General features: G+C 42.2%; 1 protein-coding gene across 1 annotated transcript; it reads left to right on the top strand.

Annotated features, from left to right (window-relative positions):
• The first annotated feature begins 109 nt into the window (after positions 1 to 109).
• Positions 110 to 18,585, top strand: cables2b (Cdk5 and Abl enzyme substrate 2b). The gene is made up of 10 exons (XM_029157014.3): positions 110 to 802; positions 9,270 to 9,365; positions 11,782 to 11,859; positions 13,020 to 13,128; positions 13,201 to 13,369; positions 14,301 to 14,398; positions 15,384 to 15,490; positions 15,570 to 15,689; positions 16,268 to 16,352; positions 16,628 to 18,585. Exons 1-10 carry the CDS (start codon positions 192 to 194, stop codon positions 16,772 to 16,774), a joined length of 1,620 nt encoding a protein of 539 aa, XP_029012847.1. The 5' UTR covers positions 110 to 191; the 3' UTR covers positions 16,775 to 18,585.
• Positions 18,586 to 18,614: the final 29 nt, after the last annotated feature.

Raw genomic sequence — 18,614 nt, 5'->3', positions numbered from 1 at the left:
GATTGTAAGTTCGCTCGTGCAGGAACAAACTCCTCCCCGAATATTTTGTTGCTACACGTCATTACGTCGTGGCGTCTGGGCCAATGAGAGCGCGAGAAGGCGCGAAGTGGTCTCGCGCCGGGTAAAAGCGATTTGACAGTTGCAGGTCTCGAGCTGCTCCTCCAGTTGACTTCCTCAGTGGGACAGAGACCATGGCGGCGGCTGCTGCCTGCGGTCAGCACGGTGCCACAATAACGGCCCCTGTGAGCGCCAGGAGGACATATACTAACAGGGAGCACAGCCGGAGGAACCGAGAGAACTCCCGTCGGAGACAAGCCGCTCTTTTGTTCCTTAGTAACATCTCTCTGGACGGACGACCAGTCCAGAGCAACTCAGCGGAGTATGGAAGCCACCAGCAGCGGGAGAGCGACTTGGAGGAAGCTCCCTCCGGCGCTGCGGCGGCTGCGTCGTCAGCGGCTGCGTTGTGTCCAGAAATGAGTAACAACAGCAGCTACGGGACGGGCTCCAGCGTCTCCGCGTCCGTCAGCTGTGGGAACGTCAACTCGTCGGCGCCGCGGACCGCTCTGCTCAGCGTGCCGCCAATCCTCGTCCTTCCGTCGGACGCGGACTTTAGCGACGCGGGGAGCGCGGAGGTGCTGCTGGAGTGCCGCAGAGGCTCGTTCCCTTCCCCGGGGAACACTAACCTCCTCTCGCCGTCCCCGTCCAACGCCAGCCTGCTGCCGTCGCCGCTGGGACCGCGGAAGTCTTCCACACTGCTGTCGGTGCAGAGCTGCAACTCGGTGTCCTCCGAGCCGAGACAAAGGTGAGAGGCTTGTTTGTTTTCAGCCGACAATTAGCATTTCTGTTCCTGTTGAACAGCAGAAAGTTGAGTCAGAGCAGGTTGTCTTGACGCAACTCAACGCTACGGTCGTAGGTCTATATAGTTTGTTGTTTGGTGCCGCATTTAAATTCTGGAGAGTTTTCCGCTCACTATGAATACATCACTGATATAGAAGGTAAGAATGTGTTGAGTCATGTTACACAGTCCAGATGTTCAGGCGAGGTGTCCTTTAAGGAAGCAGAGAAGCGGAGGAGTGTTATCAAAAGCTGCTTCCACATGTTCATAACACGATCACCGAGAAGATAAAGTGCTTGCTTCTCAGCCTCCTTCTGTGTCTCTGCTATCCTGCATTTTCTGTATGATAGAAAGAGAAAATAGTAGAGAAATGCCAGATGTCTGAATTACATCATCATCTTCTTCTTCTTCATTACATGGCAATTAAGAAACCGTTCTGGCCTTTTATGCCTTTGCTGGTGGTTAACTAGTTGACTTATTCTCATTTCAACCACAAAGTCTGTACAAAGACCTCAAACACTAATGAACAACTTCTTTGCTTCTATCAGAATCTCTCACATACATCTATCTTGAGCATTACACAGTCTACATCTGCGTCAGGAATGTTGCGACCCAAACCAGTGCTGTGTGCTGGACCTAGGACTCTAGGATGGTGCAGTCAATGGAAAATATTCATAACACATTTGAAAACGTCCCCTCTGTCCTGCTGGCAGCTGCTCTGGTTCTACTGGTCCCAGATACTGTACACAAGTCTCATCACATGTGTCTGTGAGAGTGAGTGAGCGTATGTACCTGATAAATAACAATGAACACCTACAGTATGAGGCTTTGGGTGTGTTGTACAGTACTGTACCTATTTAGACAGTTTATAGTCAGGCTTACTTGGAGTTTATCATTTAGACTTCTATATTTTCTTCTATGATTTTAAAGCAATGATAATGATAGACAAGTTTCATAACTTGCAGATCATTTTGCATTTGCAAAACCAAAACATAGTAACCAGCTGGAGAAACCAGTGGCTTCGTAGAGAGGAAGTGAACCCAGGGACGGTTAAGAACCACTAACAGACAACATGAACCGGCTTTTATCTGTGGCACAGTGAAGACGTGATGAAACCATGAAATGAATAAAATACAATGAATCTTTAATTGGAAGTTTACATTTTCTGTGCAGAGATGAAGACATTGAGGCAGTCAGATCACCCGCTTCGGATGTTATCAGCCATTACGAATGGGCTGATCAGAACTTATCAGCGCATTCGAATGGGCCAGTAGGTGCCTGCTCTGCCTCCTCGCGAACAGCTAACAGCTAGCTAAGTTGCTATGTTAAGCAGCTTTAGAGGTTATTGTGGTTAGGGTTAGGGCTGGATAACGGGTGGGGGGTTCAGGTTACAGTTAGCTAACACAATACCGCTAGCTACTTGCTAAGTTATGCTCGCTAATAAATCAAAATCAAAAACTTCGATCCTCCCGTCGGAACAACAACCGCTCAACAGCGCCCCTACTGACTCTGCTGGTTAAATCATCCGAGCCGTGATCAACCTTACGGATCATTGACAACGATCTACCGCACCTATTCACCGCTGCCAGCAGGTAGATGGGCACCTACCGGCCCATACGTATGGGCTGATAACCACTGATAATGACCATTGAATGGCGTGATAACGTCCGAAGCCGCTCGTCAGATGGAGATTGATAGACTGCAAGGGAACAGCATAATGCAGCAAAAATAGAATAACAAGTGAGTTTATTAAAATGTGTGAACACAGTTTTGTAAGTGAGTGACAGCGAGTGTCTGGAGCATCCACAAATGTTGTGCCAGTGTGAGCTACTGGATGGATCTGCTTTATCACCCTGCTGGCGCCATATCGAGCCCACAGCCTGTCAGCCTGCAGTGCTAAACACTGCTTAACCTATTTACATGTAACAACAGGCTGGTAAGTTAGCAGCAGATAACAGCTCATCAGTCAAACGTGTTTCATGACCCTCACAATGTTACTGAAGTGTTACTAAATGCACATTAATAGGATTGGTTTAACTAGAGGTTAAAGCTGGTGCCAGGCTCATCGTCCATTCATAAAATGTCAGAACCTAATGAAACAGAGTGTTAGCAACTCTACACAACTTTGGTGACATATTGGTTCATGTTGTAAAGGATGACTCACAACATGAGCTTCACACAGATGCTGAGCCTCGTCTTTTAAATACGGCCTCCGTCACCTAAACACTTACTGAACTAATGATGTTACTATTAATAAGGCTCATCCACCAGCCGAGCACTTCTGTAGTCCACTAAGTGAAGCCACGTATCTAGTGACACTATAGCAGCAGTTTAGCACTTGGCTGCTGTAGTTGTTACCTCCCCACAGTGTGTTGTGATTTGATGCTACATGAAATGACAGAAGAAAGTTAATTAATTTTATCTTTATGTGTAGTAATTACAAATTTGAAACATTACAAGAAAACATTACACTACTGTCCTGTAGTCTTATGTAATAACTTCCTTCCTTCCCTTCATGTTGTCCTCTCTGCGTGGCTGTCGCTGTCGAGCCCTTTGTCCTCGGTGACACATTGAATTCACCGTGATGCACTTGGCTCAGTTTGTTTCCGCTAAACGTTTCCCCTCAGAGTTAACAGGATCTTACAATAGCTGTCCTCCTGTCTACAAGCATAGTAAGCCACCGACATACTACTACTTCTAGGAACCCATTCACTCTAGAGTCACTAGAGTCACTAGTCATCTCCACACGTTGACTTCAGAGACAGACACATCGTGTCTGATGTGAAGGTCATTTGTTCCAGGGGAAAACACCACAGTACTACACTAAACCAGGTGAAGACATGGGGCATAGAGGCCACCTAATACTGTCCATGCATGTCTGTAGGAAACCAGGCAGACAGAAGCCATATGACAACAGGTGGTTTAGATAATGGATGTAGTAGGTATAGTGATCAGAGGACAGAGGTCACCTGTCTGTTTCCTTTGGCTCGGGTCAGTAAACAGACATGTACTAATGGATACATGTTGTTTATTGTTTTTGCTCACACATGAACACACAAACTGAATGTAAGTTAAAGCTGAGAGTGGATTTGTGGGCACAGCTCGTGGCCACAGCTCACAGTTAGACGCACCCTTTGAACTAACACACAAACAGGAGATAGACACATTATTTCAGTGTGTGTATTTTCACACCTTTGACACACAAAATACTCATTTAATTTCTACCTTCTTCCTCCAGATCAGGGTATTGTTTCACCTTCACTGTTAGACGTCTTCATTATTTATTGATTGTATGAAATACTACTACATACTACTACCTAAATGTGATGTTGTGTTAATGCAGCTACTGTAGATTGTCACTTCCTATTCAAAGTGTTGAGGCCTCTTTCTGGGGAAAGACGAGGATGGGGCGACAGTAAGGATTATACAGGAAGGATGAGGTTTTTGGATCAGGCAGAAGGAGGAGTCTGTCAGTCTGGTGATGTAAGACACATAGAAGCCGAGGTGCATAATCCTGCATGTGTGTGTGTGTATAGGGGTCCAAGTAGTTTAATCTATGTCGAGTGTCCTTCAGCAGAGGTGTGAACAGATTGTTTAATCTATGGTCAGTGGCCAGGATTTGGTACGGGGTATTTGCACCGGGGTGTTGCTTATTAGTATGCAAATGAGACAACACTCTTACCGTAAATATCATATCAATTGTGCACTTAAACTGTAGCAACGACTGGTTTGACCTTGGAAATGTGCTCTCAGTGGACCACAGGCTTCGTCAAAAAATCAATACATGAAGAGGCACATATATTTATAAAACAGAAATTATTTATGTTGAACTGAACCGTCTTTGCATATTATAAACATATCATGCCTAACCCTATGAATTAACGCTCTATCTGACTGTGTATTTGCCTTATTCTGCAACTACACCTACAGTATAAATGTTTGGCCTAGCTGACACTAGTAAGTGCCCAAACATGATTGCTGTCATTTTCACTGCAGAGTCTACAGTCACGCAGATGTACATTAATTTGCTACACAGCAAAAACATCTGAGAATAAAATCATTAACAGAAAACAGTTACTAGTACAGATTCAAAATAAGCAGTGCTCCAGTTAGACATGGGGATATTTAGAATTATCTCTGTGACTCACCATTAGAAAGCTTGTCTCCATCTCCAAGTCGAGAAGAGGACGAGGCACAAGAAGGGGGACAGAAAAAGGAATAGGAAAACAGAAAATAGACTGAATAATAAAATCAGTACAGAATCAAAAGGCACAATATGACTTTGGTTCTATTTTAAGCCTGCTGCTGTATCATGACAGTGTTTTTCCACAAGTTTAAAACAACAACAGCTATTATTAGCATGTTTTTAAATCCCTGAGAGACTCTGATATTTGATCGTCCCAGAGGAAACCGGCCTCTAGCTGGTTCTGGGTTAGGAACAGTGATTCAAGATCTAAAAAACCTAAAAATGAATCCCAGTTTGGGACCACTTTGATTGCTGTCACAGGTAGAGGTACACACAAGGAAGTAGGGAAGATTAATATGCACATACACACACATTCGCATCAAATTTACTTGCTAAAATTTTATTGCACAGATGAAGGTGGACCCTTCCAAAAGAGGAGCTGTACAGGCTGATGGCACCGGTAGGAAGGATCTCCGATGACGTTCTGTGGAGCACTTAATACTGCTCCTATGTCCAGCCAGCACACTGTGTAGGGGGTGGAGGTGTTGTCTAGGATAGAGAGGAGTTGGACCAGCATCCTCCTCTCAGCTACAGCATGTAGGGGGTCCAGGTCCACCCCTAGAACAGAACCAGCCCTCCTGATCACTTTGTCCAGTCTGTTACTGTCTGCTACATTCATGCTGCTGCCTCACAGACCACAGCGTAGAACACTACACTAGCCACCACAGACTCATAGAACATCCTCAGCATGGAGCTGCAGATGTTAAAGGACCTGAGCCTCCTCAGGAAGTACATCCTGCTCTGAGCCTTCTTGTTCACAGCTAAGAAGTTCTTTTTCCAGTCCAGTTTATCGTCCACTCCCAGGTATTTGTATTTGATCACCACCTCCACCTCTTCCTTTTTAGTAGTGAGAGGAGCTCCCAGATTTCCTAAAGTCTATCACCAACTCCTTAGTTTTGTTGATGTTCTGTTGGAGGTGCTTCTGTCCACACCAGTCAACAAAGCTGAAAACGCCCCAGTTTGTGCAGTGAGGGTTTCCTTTGTGACGTTTAGGGCATTGCAGTTCTGCACAGTCCACATCATACTCACCATAAAGTCCAATTTAATATAAATAAAGAATAAATAAAGAAACCCCACTAAAGATCTGGCGGTGTCCAATCATCACTGCAAGTCATTAAACCTACTGTCTTATTCAGCAGTCTGATAAAGATGATCTTTCCTACAGTATATTAATTAAAGTATTCAGGCACTGATGATGCTTTTTGTTGTTGTGTTTGTCCTGACCTTTTAATAGTATAGAGCTAAAATGTGCAGAATCTCACCAAGTCTAAAAACTGATTTGGCTTCGTCTTTACAATAAGGACATGAGCACTCCCAGGTTGTAATGGTTGAATGCACAGCGTATCCCACTCTCACTGTTATCTGTGAGCCTGTATCGATGCTCTCATCATTGCTTCTTTACTCTGCTCCAAGGGAAGCTGTATTTGGGATTTTTCCGTTCCCACAGAATGGAAACTTTTCACAACATCCTGGAGGCATGACACCGACTGGTTCTCATGGAAATGGGCCACTGGTCAGACTATTGTGACTGACGGAGTTCACAGATTTACTCTTATCCAGATTGTATTAATGACATTAGCATTTCCCTCTCACTGCGTACAAACGCGATGTGCAGCTCCTGCTGCCGTGATTGGTGTCTGCTCTATTGTTATGGCTGCTGTAGGTCAGCGGGATGTGGTCATGCACATGGTCATGCACTTGGACTTAGTGGTACAGTATGTGGTGTATGTTTAAACTGTGCTTTGCTAGTAATTACATTAGATCATTATTTTTATTACTGTTTGTTTCTGTTCTGATGGCTATGTATTGAACTTGTTTTTGTTAGGGTTAAGCATCATTAGGGTCATTGGCCAGTGGACTCTTTCCATTCCCATATAATAGAAACATTCCTCAACATCCAGGAATGCTGCAGAATGAAGGTTCCCATGGATGTGAAATGCGGAGAAGCTTCCTTCATATTACTCATGGTTTTCAGTAGACCACAATTCTAATGATAGAAGAGTCCCTGTAGTGAGGGGTCACGTGACTCATGGGGATTCCAGCTCATTTTCTGGTAAATCAAACATCAACACTGAAATCTAACCGCTCAAGTCTGGTTAGCGGTCACCCTGATCAGTACAATGTTCTAATGGTTGCCAAATAAGATAAAATAGAAACAACTGGAACTGTACAGTGCTGCTCTTACTAACTCCCAGCATCTGATACCCATTGTTTCCACTTTGGGTCATAACAGAGCCATCAGAGATGTCTTCATGCTGACGTTTAACTCATTCTGCAATAAATACCACAGATGGAATCATCAGACATGTCATCTTAGCTTTTTTAGCTAAAAAAAAGGCATCAGAGAAGCTGACTGACGACATCTTAACAGGAAGGTTGAAAACAAAACATTTGTTCATCTTTATTTATAGATCCGGCGCATACGACATTTAAATAGATGTTCAGTTTCCAACAAGACCTTTATGTCTTATTCAGCCTTTACTGTTTTCAGTCATGTAGAATGAAGAATGCATTGGTTTACTAAAACTGTCCTTCCACATTTATTCAAGTAAACACTTACTGTGGTGCTTTTTTTAAAAACTTGTCTCTCAGTAGATTTAGCAAACCAGTCGGCAGTAGAGCAGTAAAACCTGTTAGAGCTTGTACATGTGCCTCAACATGTCCAGTTATTGGAACCTCAACAACAACAAGGGAAACACTAAGCTCATACATCAGCCTCACAATGTTCACAGCAGTAACGAGTGACAGACGCGCGCATGCGTGTGTGTCACTTAGTACTTAGTCGACCATCAGTAATAATAGTGATTTAAACTCCATGTGCTGCAGAGTAAATCCGGTCAACCATAAAAAAAACAGGAACAGATGCTGCATGGGTGTGTTTGTGTGTGTGCGTGCATGTGTGTGTAGAGGACGAGGCAGCTCCACAATGTAAACCACAAAGATGCTGCTGTGCCACAGAATGAAGGTAAACAGTGACTCTGTCTTATTTCACCATGTTCATCAATGTGAGACTTTTCCTCCCGTTCTCCAGCTGCTGAATGTCATGTACATGTTGTCCAACCCCCCAGGAATCACAGGGGGGACAACTAACCCCCCTTTGAATATGTGTTGTATATGTGGACTGTGTGGGACACTAGAGTGTGAAACGAGGTCAGCGGAGCCAGATCACTACTGGCTTCACTACCCTCAATGTAGAAGAGACTCTCAGTTGGTTGGGACCAGCAGACAGTGTCCGATGGGATGTAATCTGATAAAGAACTAAATCTGATAAAAGTTCTAAAAACTGAATATAGAACAGGAGGATGGTAGTGATGCAAGACACCCCTGGTGTCTGAGTTCACTAGAACCTCCAGGAACAAGAGAAGAATAATTCTGGATTCTGCTAAAACTCCTGAAGCTAGCACACACTCACTGTTCTGTCCAGGTACAAAATGAATGAAATAATTATTAGGACAATAGCTACTTTCTATCTACAGAATACATTTAAATGGCCATTAAATGCTTATTTTATCTTAGGTTATTGTTTTATTTCTACCTATGTATATTACCAAATAACAACCAGTATGTATGTTATTATTAAAATCTGCTGTTTGTGCAATTGTCAGGTGTGAGATTATCCATGTCTCTGTGCTCATAATGTGGAATTATTGTTTGTGCAAACTATGTGTGAGTGAGTGAGAAGGAGACTAATGCTGATGTCAGTAACATTATGTAACCACAGTGATGTCAGTGAGCTGAGCTCCTTGGCCTACTTTATGTGGAGGTCTGTTGTTTTAATCCATGAGGTTGGTTCAGGAAGTGACACGGCCAGGCTTGAAACCTGACCTTCAGCAGAGGGACACACCCACACACCCACACACACACACCCACCCACACACACACACACACACACACACACACACACACACACACACACACACACACACACACACACACACACACACACACACACCAACTTGCAAATTCCAGCATTTGTTTACGCTTATGAAAGACTAAATGTTTTAACTGCCTCCAAGTAAGATGCTTTGTGGTTTCTGTATATTAATCAGTAGGCTGCTGTCACTGAGGCATGTCTGATAACATGCTCTCACAAGCAGTAATAAAGAAATCATTGGTGATGTTAGTTATACAGTAATTGATCTTTTTATGATGATCAAATAGGATAAATAATAATTCTTTCATCTTTAGGAGTCGAAATCTCTCTGGTGGTTCTCCCAGACCTCGACACACCAAGAAGATCCACTTCATTAAAAACATGAAGCAGTATGACACGAGAGGCAGCAGGTGAGACACACACACACGCACACACACACACACGCGCGCACACACACACACACACACACACACACACACACACACACACACACACACACACACACACACACACACACACACACACACACACACACACACACACAGAACAACAGACATGAGAATATAGATGTTTAGCAAGAACTATGTGACAGCTGTAGTAACAAGGACCACCTTTACTGTGTTGATCTGTTTTCCTTTTTCTTTGATTTTAATGTCACTTGTTTGCCATTATGATCATAGTCTCTAACCAAGTCAATGAAGTTTCCTTTATAGATGACAAGTTCAGTTCTTTCAGGATGTTCTCTCCTTAACACAGCCTGTGCAGCCAGGACACAATCCTCATATACCTGAGGGAGTCATGAGATAACCTCAGCTGCAGCAGCTTTGTGTCTATTGTCATTATTGGCATTATGTTGACACTGTCTTCTATGGTCTCAAGATAAATTGTTGTTGTAGAAGTAGAAGCTCACAGGAAAGAAATGACTTCAGCGATGATTCATGTCTTGTGCACCCTTGTTGCTATTTTCTGTGGCTCAGCATTTCTCAACAGAACGCTTATCCAAGGAAATCAGAATATCTAAATTTCCCTCAAACTATTAGAATGTTTGTCCTTGATTCTTCTGGGTGAATGTCTGTAATTTTGGGAAATGAAATGACAATTGGACATTTTGTGAAGACAGAATCATCAACAGAGTCATGTTTCCAGCTAATCTGTTGTAAAGCCTTTACTTCCTGGTCCCTGACCTTCCTTTTATAAGGTCCAAGCTCTATGTGAGTAGCACAACAGCATTAAGTCTGATTCCATCCTGGAGCAGGGCCCTATGGACAGGCGGACACCATTTGTTGTATGGTGATGTGTTTGGTTCACAATGAAACTACAGGTATTGGCTTTAAATGTCATCAGATGATGATGAATCCCTTAAGTTAGATAGAAAGTTAACCTTTACTGTAGCTTCTCTGTGTGGAACAAACACACAGCATTACAAAGAAACCAACCACTGACTTGCTACAGTGTAACCTACTGTAACGAGCAGCACTGGGCCCATGGGATTTCTTTAGCAGAAGTTAACATTTGACATAGAACAGATGTTCTTGATGTAGACATGCATTTGAGTTAATATCCACAATATGACCCCTCAACTTTTTTGGTTTTAGATTGATAAAAAGTTGAAAGGTTCAAAGTTATAAACACTTGTCTGAAGGGAGAAGTAGCGCTTTCTATTCTTAGCTCCTGTCATGAGGCCATGCTTCTTTTCAGATGTATCTCATAGATACAGAAATCTGAGTGTCAGGTTTAATGTTCAGAACCAACAATCATTAGCAATCATTTCTTCTATTTATAAGATTATGTTTAAGCTACAGTAGCACAAATATAAATACACAATGGTCCTTATCATGACAAAAACCATTCAGGGTAATATGAACCTATCAACACCTCAATCAAGCTTCCTAACCTGTCAAAGTCCTGAATCAATCAAACACTAAAGAGTTTATTACAGAGGGACCAAGATTGGTTGTTGCTCCTATAAATCGTAGTTTAATTTGCTGAGGTTTCCAGATAATCCAGGTTATGTAAATTTTCCTGTTCTGTGTGAATTCTATAGTCTGGTTAAGATCAGTTTTTGCTTCTGCTGATGTGAATAAGGTAGATTGGAGCAGCAGCCACACGTGGATCTGTGTCACCGTTGGCAGGGAAACACAAGCGCAGTGATATTTCTTCAGACCGTGTGTAGGACCAGTGTTTATACAGAGAGACTAATAACAAAGCTGATTAATTTGGACATAAGTGTATGTTTTTAGACACTGATTCATTTTCTAGTCTCTGTGGAGTTAAAGATAATGATGGTAAACATTTTCCCCTGAGCGATGCTGCCCCTCCACAGCTGTCACGGATTGTTCAGTGCTCCGTCTGTTTAAGGTGCACAGTCAATGCTCTGGGATGTATCCATTTTAAAAAGGTTACACTTATTCATTTGACGTGATTTTTGTTCTGTCGCTTCTGGAGCTCAGGTTTATTTCCACCTATTGTAAATATGGTAAAGCTGTAGGCCTGGGATGTGCTGCTAGGCATGAACCTGACAGTAAACTTGTTTTATACAAGGATCATTTTAATGATCATTTCACACATTGTGGTTTTTAGCTGACTTGGCAAATGTAATATTGAATGAATTACAATGAATGTAATATGAATGAATGCTGCTTGTTTCCAATCTTGAAAATTCTAATAGTTATAACTTTGAATTGGCTTCAGCTGATGATTAGAAGTCAGTATCTTCATTGTGGATGTCAGACGCTGGTCAATACCAGCTATAACAATTATAGCTGGTAAATAAAAATAGCTCAGCTGGAGTCTCATCAGCCATTAAACTGAGTTTGTCTGTTTTAGGATCGTGCTCATCTGTGCTAAGAGGTCTCTGTGTGCTGCCTTCTCCGTCCTGCCATATGGAGAGAGCTTCTACCTGAGGTAAACAACACACACAAGATTAAAAAGGGGGATTTGAAGTGGGATGTAGAGGAGGGATTTAAGTAGAATAGGAAATTAGGTGTAGAGACGAGACAAGAACAAAAAGAGAATAGACTCAGGAGTCAGATGTCATCCTCGTGTGCAACTGACTCGTTAGTGACTGGAAGAATACAAACAAACAAATGGATGCTAAAAGGGATGGAGAATAACAGTTACGTAAATGTATGTTAATCCAATTCAGCATCACGTTCACACACACACACACACAAATGTCATCATGTCACGCTATTATGACCAGGAAAATGTCTGAAATCAAGGTTAATAAAGACTTTTAATTTGGTTTATGTTGTGCGCATGCACACACACAAACACACACACCATCAAGTGCACAGTCATGCATAGTGTTTGTGGTCATTCTTCTCCACCAGAGGAAATGAGCTCTCTACTTTTATCTGTGATGTAAAACTACTGAAGTAGCATTTTCAGTGGTTGTGACCTTTACCTCATAGTCACAGTTAGTGTACATGGTTCTCAACAACAGAGAAGAAGAACTGAACCTTAAGATCGACAGCTGATCAGGGAAACTGAAGGTGACTAATGCATTGATGCTGGGATCCAGGTGTGGAGCGGACAGAGCTAACTGATCAGAAGACAGTACTGAATTTTGTAATAAAGGAACAGGTGGAAAAATGCTGTAAGCAGCTCACAGAGCTGTCAGGGGATAAAGACTTCCGTCCTGGTTCTGTCATAGACATGTCTGTTTGTAACTCCTCTTAATCTCTGTCTCAGAGAGCAAAGGCCTATAGTCTCCAAAGTATTAAATTGTTCCTGCTGTGAGGAAAATTATGAAAGATGTGAAAAAAATAAGGATTATGTTTCTGAAAAAAATGAAGCAGAGGCTGCACTGGAAACATAGGCTGCACCGACAATAGTTTGACTGTCCAATGCAAACCAGGACCTTTTTCCTGAAACGATGAAGCTTCTCATTCTCTGTCATAAAAAGCAGTATTCACTCTGTTACACCTCTCTGTGTCTAGAGAGGCCTGAGATCAGCCTTGGTTTTAGGAAGCATTTGAACTGTTTTTGATTACACTTTTTCAGGCGTACTGCAGGGTGGGCACAAGCCTTTTCCTGAGCTGTCTGTCTGTCTCTGTCTGCAGTGACCCTACATTAAACCACCCCAGAAGGAGACACTCATCAGGAAACATCTCCACCACCCTGGAGATGCTCCCAGGACTTGAGGGTTTCCACCTGGACACCTATGGCAGAGTATGTGGCAGAAAACCGATTTCACACACGCTGTACATGTAGATGTTTTGCTCATTGTCTATTTTCTCGTAGTCTGTGTCCTACGCCCAGTTCCTGTATCCCACCAATGCTCTGGTGAGACAGAAGCCGTCGTCAACCAGCGACCTGACGCTGCAGATCCCCGTGTCCAGGAGCGCACATAATATGCCGGGCAGGAGTTATCCAGGCAACAGGCTGAACAGCGCTGTGGGACTGGACCTGGGTAAGACATGGCCACAGCAGTTACAACACGGAGAGTCAGGGTTGTAACTGAAAAGAGTGTGACTGTTCCAAGAAGCAGATTTAAAGTTGGGAAGGAACAGGGAGAGTAAAGAGGACAAAGGCAGAATAATCCAGGTTCGTGGACACTCTAAGTAACTAATGTAGGTGTAAATATAAGGAACTGAGCAAGAACAGACATGAAGAAAAATGTGTTACACACACACACACACACACACACACACACACACACACACACACACACACAAAAAAAAAAAAACAACCTTCTGGATGAGAGCAGGGGTTAGAGGCTAATACAGGGCTCTGTCTTTGTGGGTGTGTGGGGTCATGGAGAGTACAGCTGCAACAAACAACCTCATCCCTCCCTCCTGTGTTTGTTTTCTCTTTACATTCTTCCTCTGTAGCTTTAGACGTTGTCTCCCTGCGGTCACACTGATACCAAGCCCCCTGTGTCAGAATTCAGTTCAGGATCAAACAACAATCCTCACATGACACAAAGTTAATACAGCTAAATGTTTGAATTCTGTAGCAGTTACATTAGATTTGTTCTCATTCTTTTTAATCTGTTAAACGATTATCAATTATAAGAGAAGTTATTTATAATCATAAATAGAAGATTGTTGAGTTTTATGTAGATCTAGAATGAGTCAAATGTTTTTCTCTGCTGGGGAAAAGCCAAAATGACAAACTGACCTAATTAAAAATTGGTTAACAGAATTATGAGTAAACACAATAAATACGCCGGTTGTCACATTTTCACCTAGAGTTCTTTTAGAGTCACCAGTTTTATCTCGGGTGCTGACATGTGGGAGGGAGTTGGTGACAAGTCACTGTCATCTTTGCAGTTTATATATAGACTATAGACTATAGAGTTTCGCAGGTGGACTGTGTCTAAAATGTGTCTGTGTTTGTAGGTGTGGACGATGTGACAGACTATGACCCTAATCTGCTCAGTGACCCCCAGTGGCCGTGTGGGAAACACAAGCGGGTGCTCATTTTTGCTTCCTACATGGTGAGAATAAAACCCTTCATAAAGTATAACATCAGTACCAAATATATATAAAATATATTTAACAGCTGCAGTAAAATGATTGTGTCTGACTTGGTTTCAGTTCCGAATCCTGTTTCACTAACTAGTTTCTGTTGAGGTGCGGAACAAACAGGGTTTCAAAAAACTGTTTCAAGGAGAGTTGAAATAAAGAGGACAGAAGAATCCAGGTTTATGGAGCTTAGAGGATCATTAATGCACACACACATCATAATCACCCTGTAGGTAGCAGCGTACAGTAGCTTGATCCTCCACTGGGATGAATTCAAATCAAAGGCGCTGAGGTGAGCTGCTAATCACTGGTCGTCCTGTTACAGTGTGATGAACGCTCGCTCATCTTTGATCTCAGACATGGACTGTAAAACACTGATAATAGACACACACAAATTCCATCTTTGAGACACAGCTTCACTATTTTCTTTAGATAAAAATGTAAATATGATGATAATATTTCTTCTATCAAATTTGTACATTTGCATCAAATTCATCAGATTGAATTGGAATTAAACACGGTTTTAAAAATGGAGAACATGGAAAAACAAAGGAATGTGAAGACCAATAAAGACGAGAAAGAAATGAATATTGGAGGTTTAGTGAAGTAAAGGCAATGCTGAAATGGTGATTTCTGTATGACCTTTATTTGATGATGAACTACACTGGATGTCAACGTGATGAGCTTGACTCTGGTCATGGAAGCTGCTGTTGTGGTTGTCAGGTCAGCGAGAGGTGCCATGGTTTTAGTACTAACACGTCTGCCCGTGATCTCACGCCACCTGCTGGTGGGACATTGCTATGACCCCTGCATGAACATCACAACTATACAACTAACTAGCTGGAGATTTCTGATCACTATAAAAACAAGCGGGAGATTTTTGGTGCATTCACTGTTGTTGGATGTTAAATGACGCCCTCTTTTCTTTTCTCCCTCCTGACATCTTCTGTCCCCCAGACAACGGTCATTGAGTACGTCAAGCCTTCTGATCTGAAAAAGGACATGAACGAGACGTTCAAAGACAAGTATCCGCACATAAAACTCACCCTGAGCAAAATCCGCAGGTGAGCATGTGAACTGAACAGCTGTTCACATCTGCGTCCTATGAGCTTCTCTGACTTTGTGACTTGCTACTCTTTGAAGTCTGAAGCGAGAGATGGGGGTGGTGGGGGAGGACTGTGGCCTGCAACCCGTCACCATTGCCATGGCGTTCGTCTACTTCGAGAAGCTGGTGCTTCAGGGTCGGCTCAATAAACAGAACAGGTACGAGCCGAAAAGTTCATTGCTTATGTAAGTGTTTTATACCTAATGAGGTCGTTGGCTCCTGGAAACCGGTGCCATCCAGGACAAACCCAGAAATTTGAATTTTACCTAAGCCGATTCTTAAAATATAATTTATTGTATTTTCTGTTAATCTGTCGAACTCTATCGAGTGCCAGGTTGTAAACACTGTCTGTGTGTTACAGTTCCTTAAACTGTTCCTCGATGGGTTTTTACTTTTCGTTGTTTGGGAGATTAGACAAAAGAAGTGAGGTCACTGCTATACTTTAAACCTGTGGGGGAGGCTTATACACATTACAAATTGAGATAGGAGAGTCTGAACATGGCTTTTAGCTAAATAACTGATGTCTTTCAAAAGTCTAAATCTGTAAATAATAACCTGGAAAATGCAGCAGACCTGAGAATGTAGGGTTAAAGTGTATTTTAATTAACACTGACAGTAATAACACTTGCTTCTGATTTTAATGCTGGATTAGGTCCTCTATTGGTTTCAGACACACTGATGCTGCATTTAAATGCTTTCTTACTTTTCTGTAAGAACCAACTGTTTCATTTCACAGGAAGCTGGTGTCAGCAGCCTGCATTCTACTGGCCGCCAAGATCAGCAGTGACCTAAAGAAGCAGGAAGTCAAACACCTCATTGATGTAAGTAGCATCACTGAGATAAACCTCATCTGTCAAAGCACATTTCATGATTTTGGGAAAACGACCTGCAGGGTTTCAGGGCAGTTTCTATTTTTAGAACTGTAAAATATTGCCTTCATTTTATTAGTCACAATGATTGTGACATTAAGTTAGTGTATTTTGAAGATCTCAGCATGATTAATTATATGATTAATTATATGATTGATGGTATGAACAGGAACAGGAAGGTTTTACTAGGCCCACTCTCATTTAGTGACTTTTCTGTTTCTGTGCAGAAGCTAGAGGAGAGGTTCAGGATCAGCAGGAAAGAGTTGATATCATTTGAGTTCACCATCCTGGTGGCTCTGGAAATGGCGCTTTACCTCCCTGAAGGTAAGGTGCTGCCACATTACAGACGCCTGGTGCAGCAGCAGCAGGTGTAGCAGCTCCTGGTCCTTCTCCTTCCTCCACCCAGCGACTGCTTCCAGCCTCCAGCCCCACACTGTGACAGACTGTAGCACCTCAGCAGGCTGGTTCTGCCTGGCAGCAATATCACTTACTGACTCACTGTGATCAACGGTCCAGCAGCAGCAGCAGCATGGGATCATGCTTTACTTTGTTCACTCGCTATTTATTGGTTGAAATATTTATTCTCTGGAGCCATTCACAGCTCAGCCGTCGTTTACTGTCTAACGTTTCCATAGGTTACGGTCAAAGCGACTTTTTAGGGACTGTTTCACAGGTTTGGATCAGTTGTGTGTTTTGTGAGATTTCTGCACTTTAACAGGTGAGTAACAGATTGATTCAAACACCCTAAAGGTTTCCGTTACACCTTAACTTCAAATATGGTTCAGTATATTTCAGATCATCAGCATCATAGCTAAATACGATGGAGATGGTGATGCCTGGTTTTTCAGATTTGATGCCTTCAGGGGTTGTTATTGTTCACACAGTTTAATGCGGCCTCTTCATCTTTCTACATTTAACACTTCCCATGTTCTAGTGCAGACGTTCTGTTGGAATTTTCTGTGTGTGTATGCTGCTATGGGCTCAACCCAGGTTCTTATGCTTTATTGGACTGAACACAATCAAATTTCTTGCATTTGACAATCATCTGATGAAACTTCAAAGCATCTTCAATGAGCAGACCTGAGTTTTTAGCAACTGTAACTGCAACACTTTATTTCTAAAGTGAAATGAAAAACAAAGGAACTTCAAGTTTCCACTTTATTCTAAAGGCATGAACATTTCACCGAACAGGCATTTTGTCTACATTACAGGAGAAAAGTCAAATTAAAGTGGTGGCAGGTGCAGTGGATCAGAGCTCCTATCTCAGACCTGCCTGGTTACATGTAGGGTAACCACTGTCTTCTAGTTTTTGCATCACCGTCATTAGTTTTTAGTTTATCACTAAGTAACAAGGGTAAAATATTTTTCTATTCAGTCACTGAAATGTATCTATTGCAAATAATCTTCCAGAGGAAGAATCGTGTATTACTGTGTGTTGGGTTCAGGGGCCAAAGTATCTGCTAGAAATCATCTTGTGTGTTAAGGTGCTTGATGTTCATTCAGTTAGAACCAAAGGAGGCATCAGGTTCATGAAGCTGAGTCCAGCTTTCATGATTCTTCACATTAAGGATTCACATATTCTCCTTTTTCTTATGCACTGACACACTTCAGAGCAGAGTTGTATGTTTGAGCTACATCCCAGTGGGATGAATATAAAACTCTGCTTGTGAGTGTAAACGACCTTTAGTCGTCTTCTCTACATTAGAGATGTTATTGATTCTATGCAGCCTTTACTCAGCAGCTGACCTTGATGCTCCTCATGTATTTGTCAGTCATGTGCCACATGAGTTTTACCAGACACTCCTTTTATTTAGACCAGCACATATTTAGCGTTTAGTTGTTTACCAATATTTCATTAGGCAATACTTTAAGCACAGAACGGCTGCAAGTCTTAAACTAGTCTCAACTATGGTTTATGAAATATTATTTTTTTTATCAACAGCATTAAGCATGTGGTGAAAAGTAACAAACTTAAGGACATGTTTTTGATGTCTGGATAGTTAGTAAAAATGTTGTCACAAAAATGTCAATATTTGTTCTTGGCCCAGTGAAGGTCCAGCAACCACTGAAACAGGTTGGTAGCCACAAAACTAGATGACATAATGAAATATATGAAATATTTTGTTCAACATGCCAATGTTCATTTCATGTGTATTTTCATTAAAACGTCCTAATATATACTAGATCCCTTTTTCTAATGTGTTTATTTATTTA

The sequence above is a fragment of the Betta splendens genome, chromosome 7 (assembly GCF_900634795.4).
Source record: "Betta splendens chromosome 7, fBetSpl5.4, whole genome shotgun sequence".
Taxonomy (NCBI): domain Eukaryota; kingdom Metazoa; phylum Chordata; class Actinopteri; order Anabantiformes; family Osphronemidae; genus Betta; species Betta splendens.
This window is presented reverse-complemented; position numbering and strand designations above follow the sequence as displayed.

Coding starts and splice junctions, on each gene's coding strand:
- cables2b (XM_029157014.3), top strand. CDS start 192: ATGGCGGCGGCTGCTGCCTGCGGTCAGCACGGTGCCACAATAACGGCC. Junction 11,860..13,019: donor GGAGAGAGCTTCTACCTGAG/GTAAACAACACA, acceptor CTCTGTCTGCAG/TGACCCTACATTAAACCACC. Junction 14,399..15,383: donor TCATTTTTGCTTCCTACATG/GTGAGAATAAAA, acceptor TCTGTCCCCCAG/ACAACGGTCATTGAGTACGT.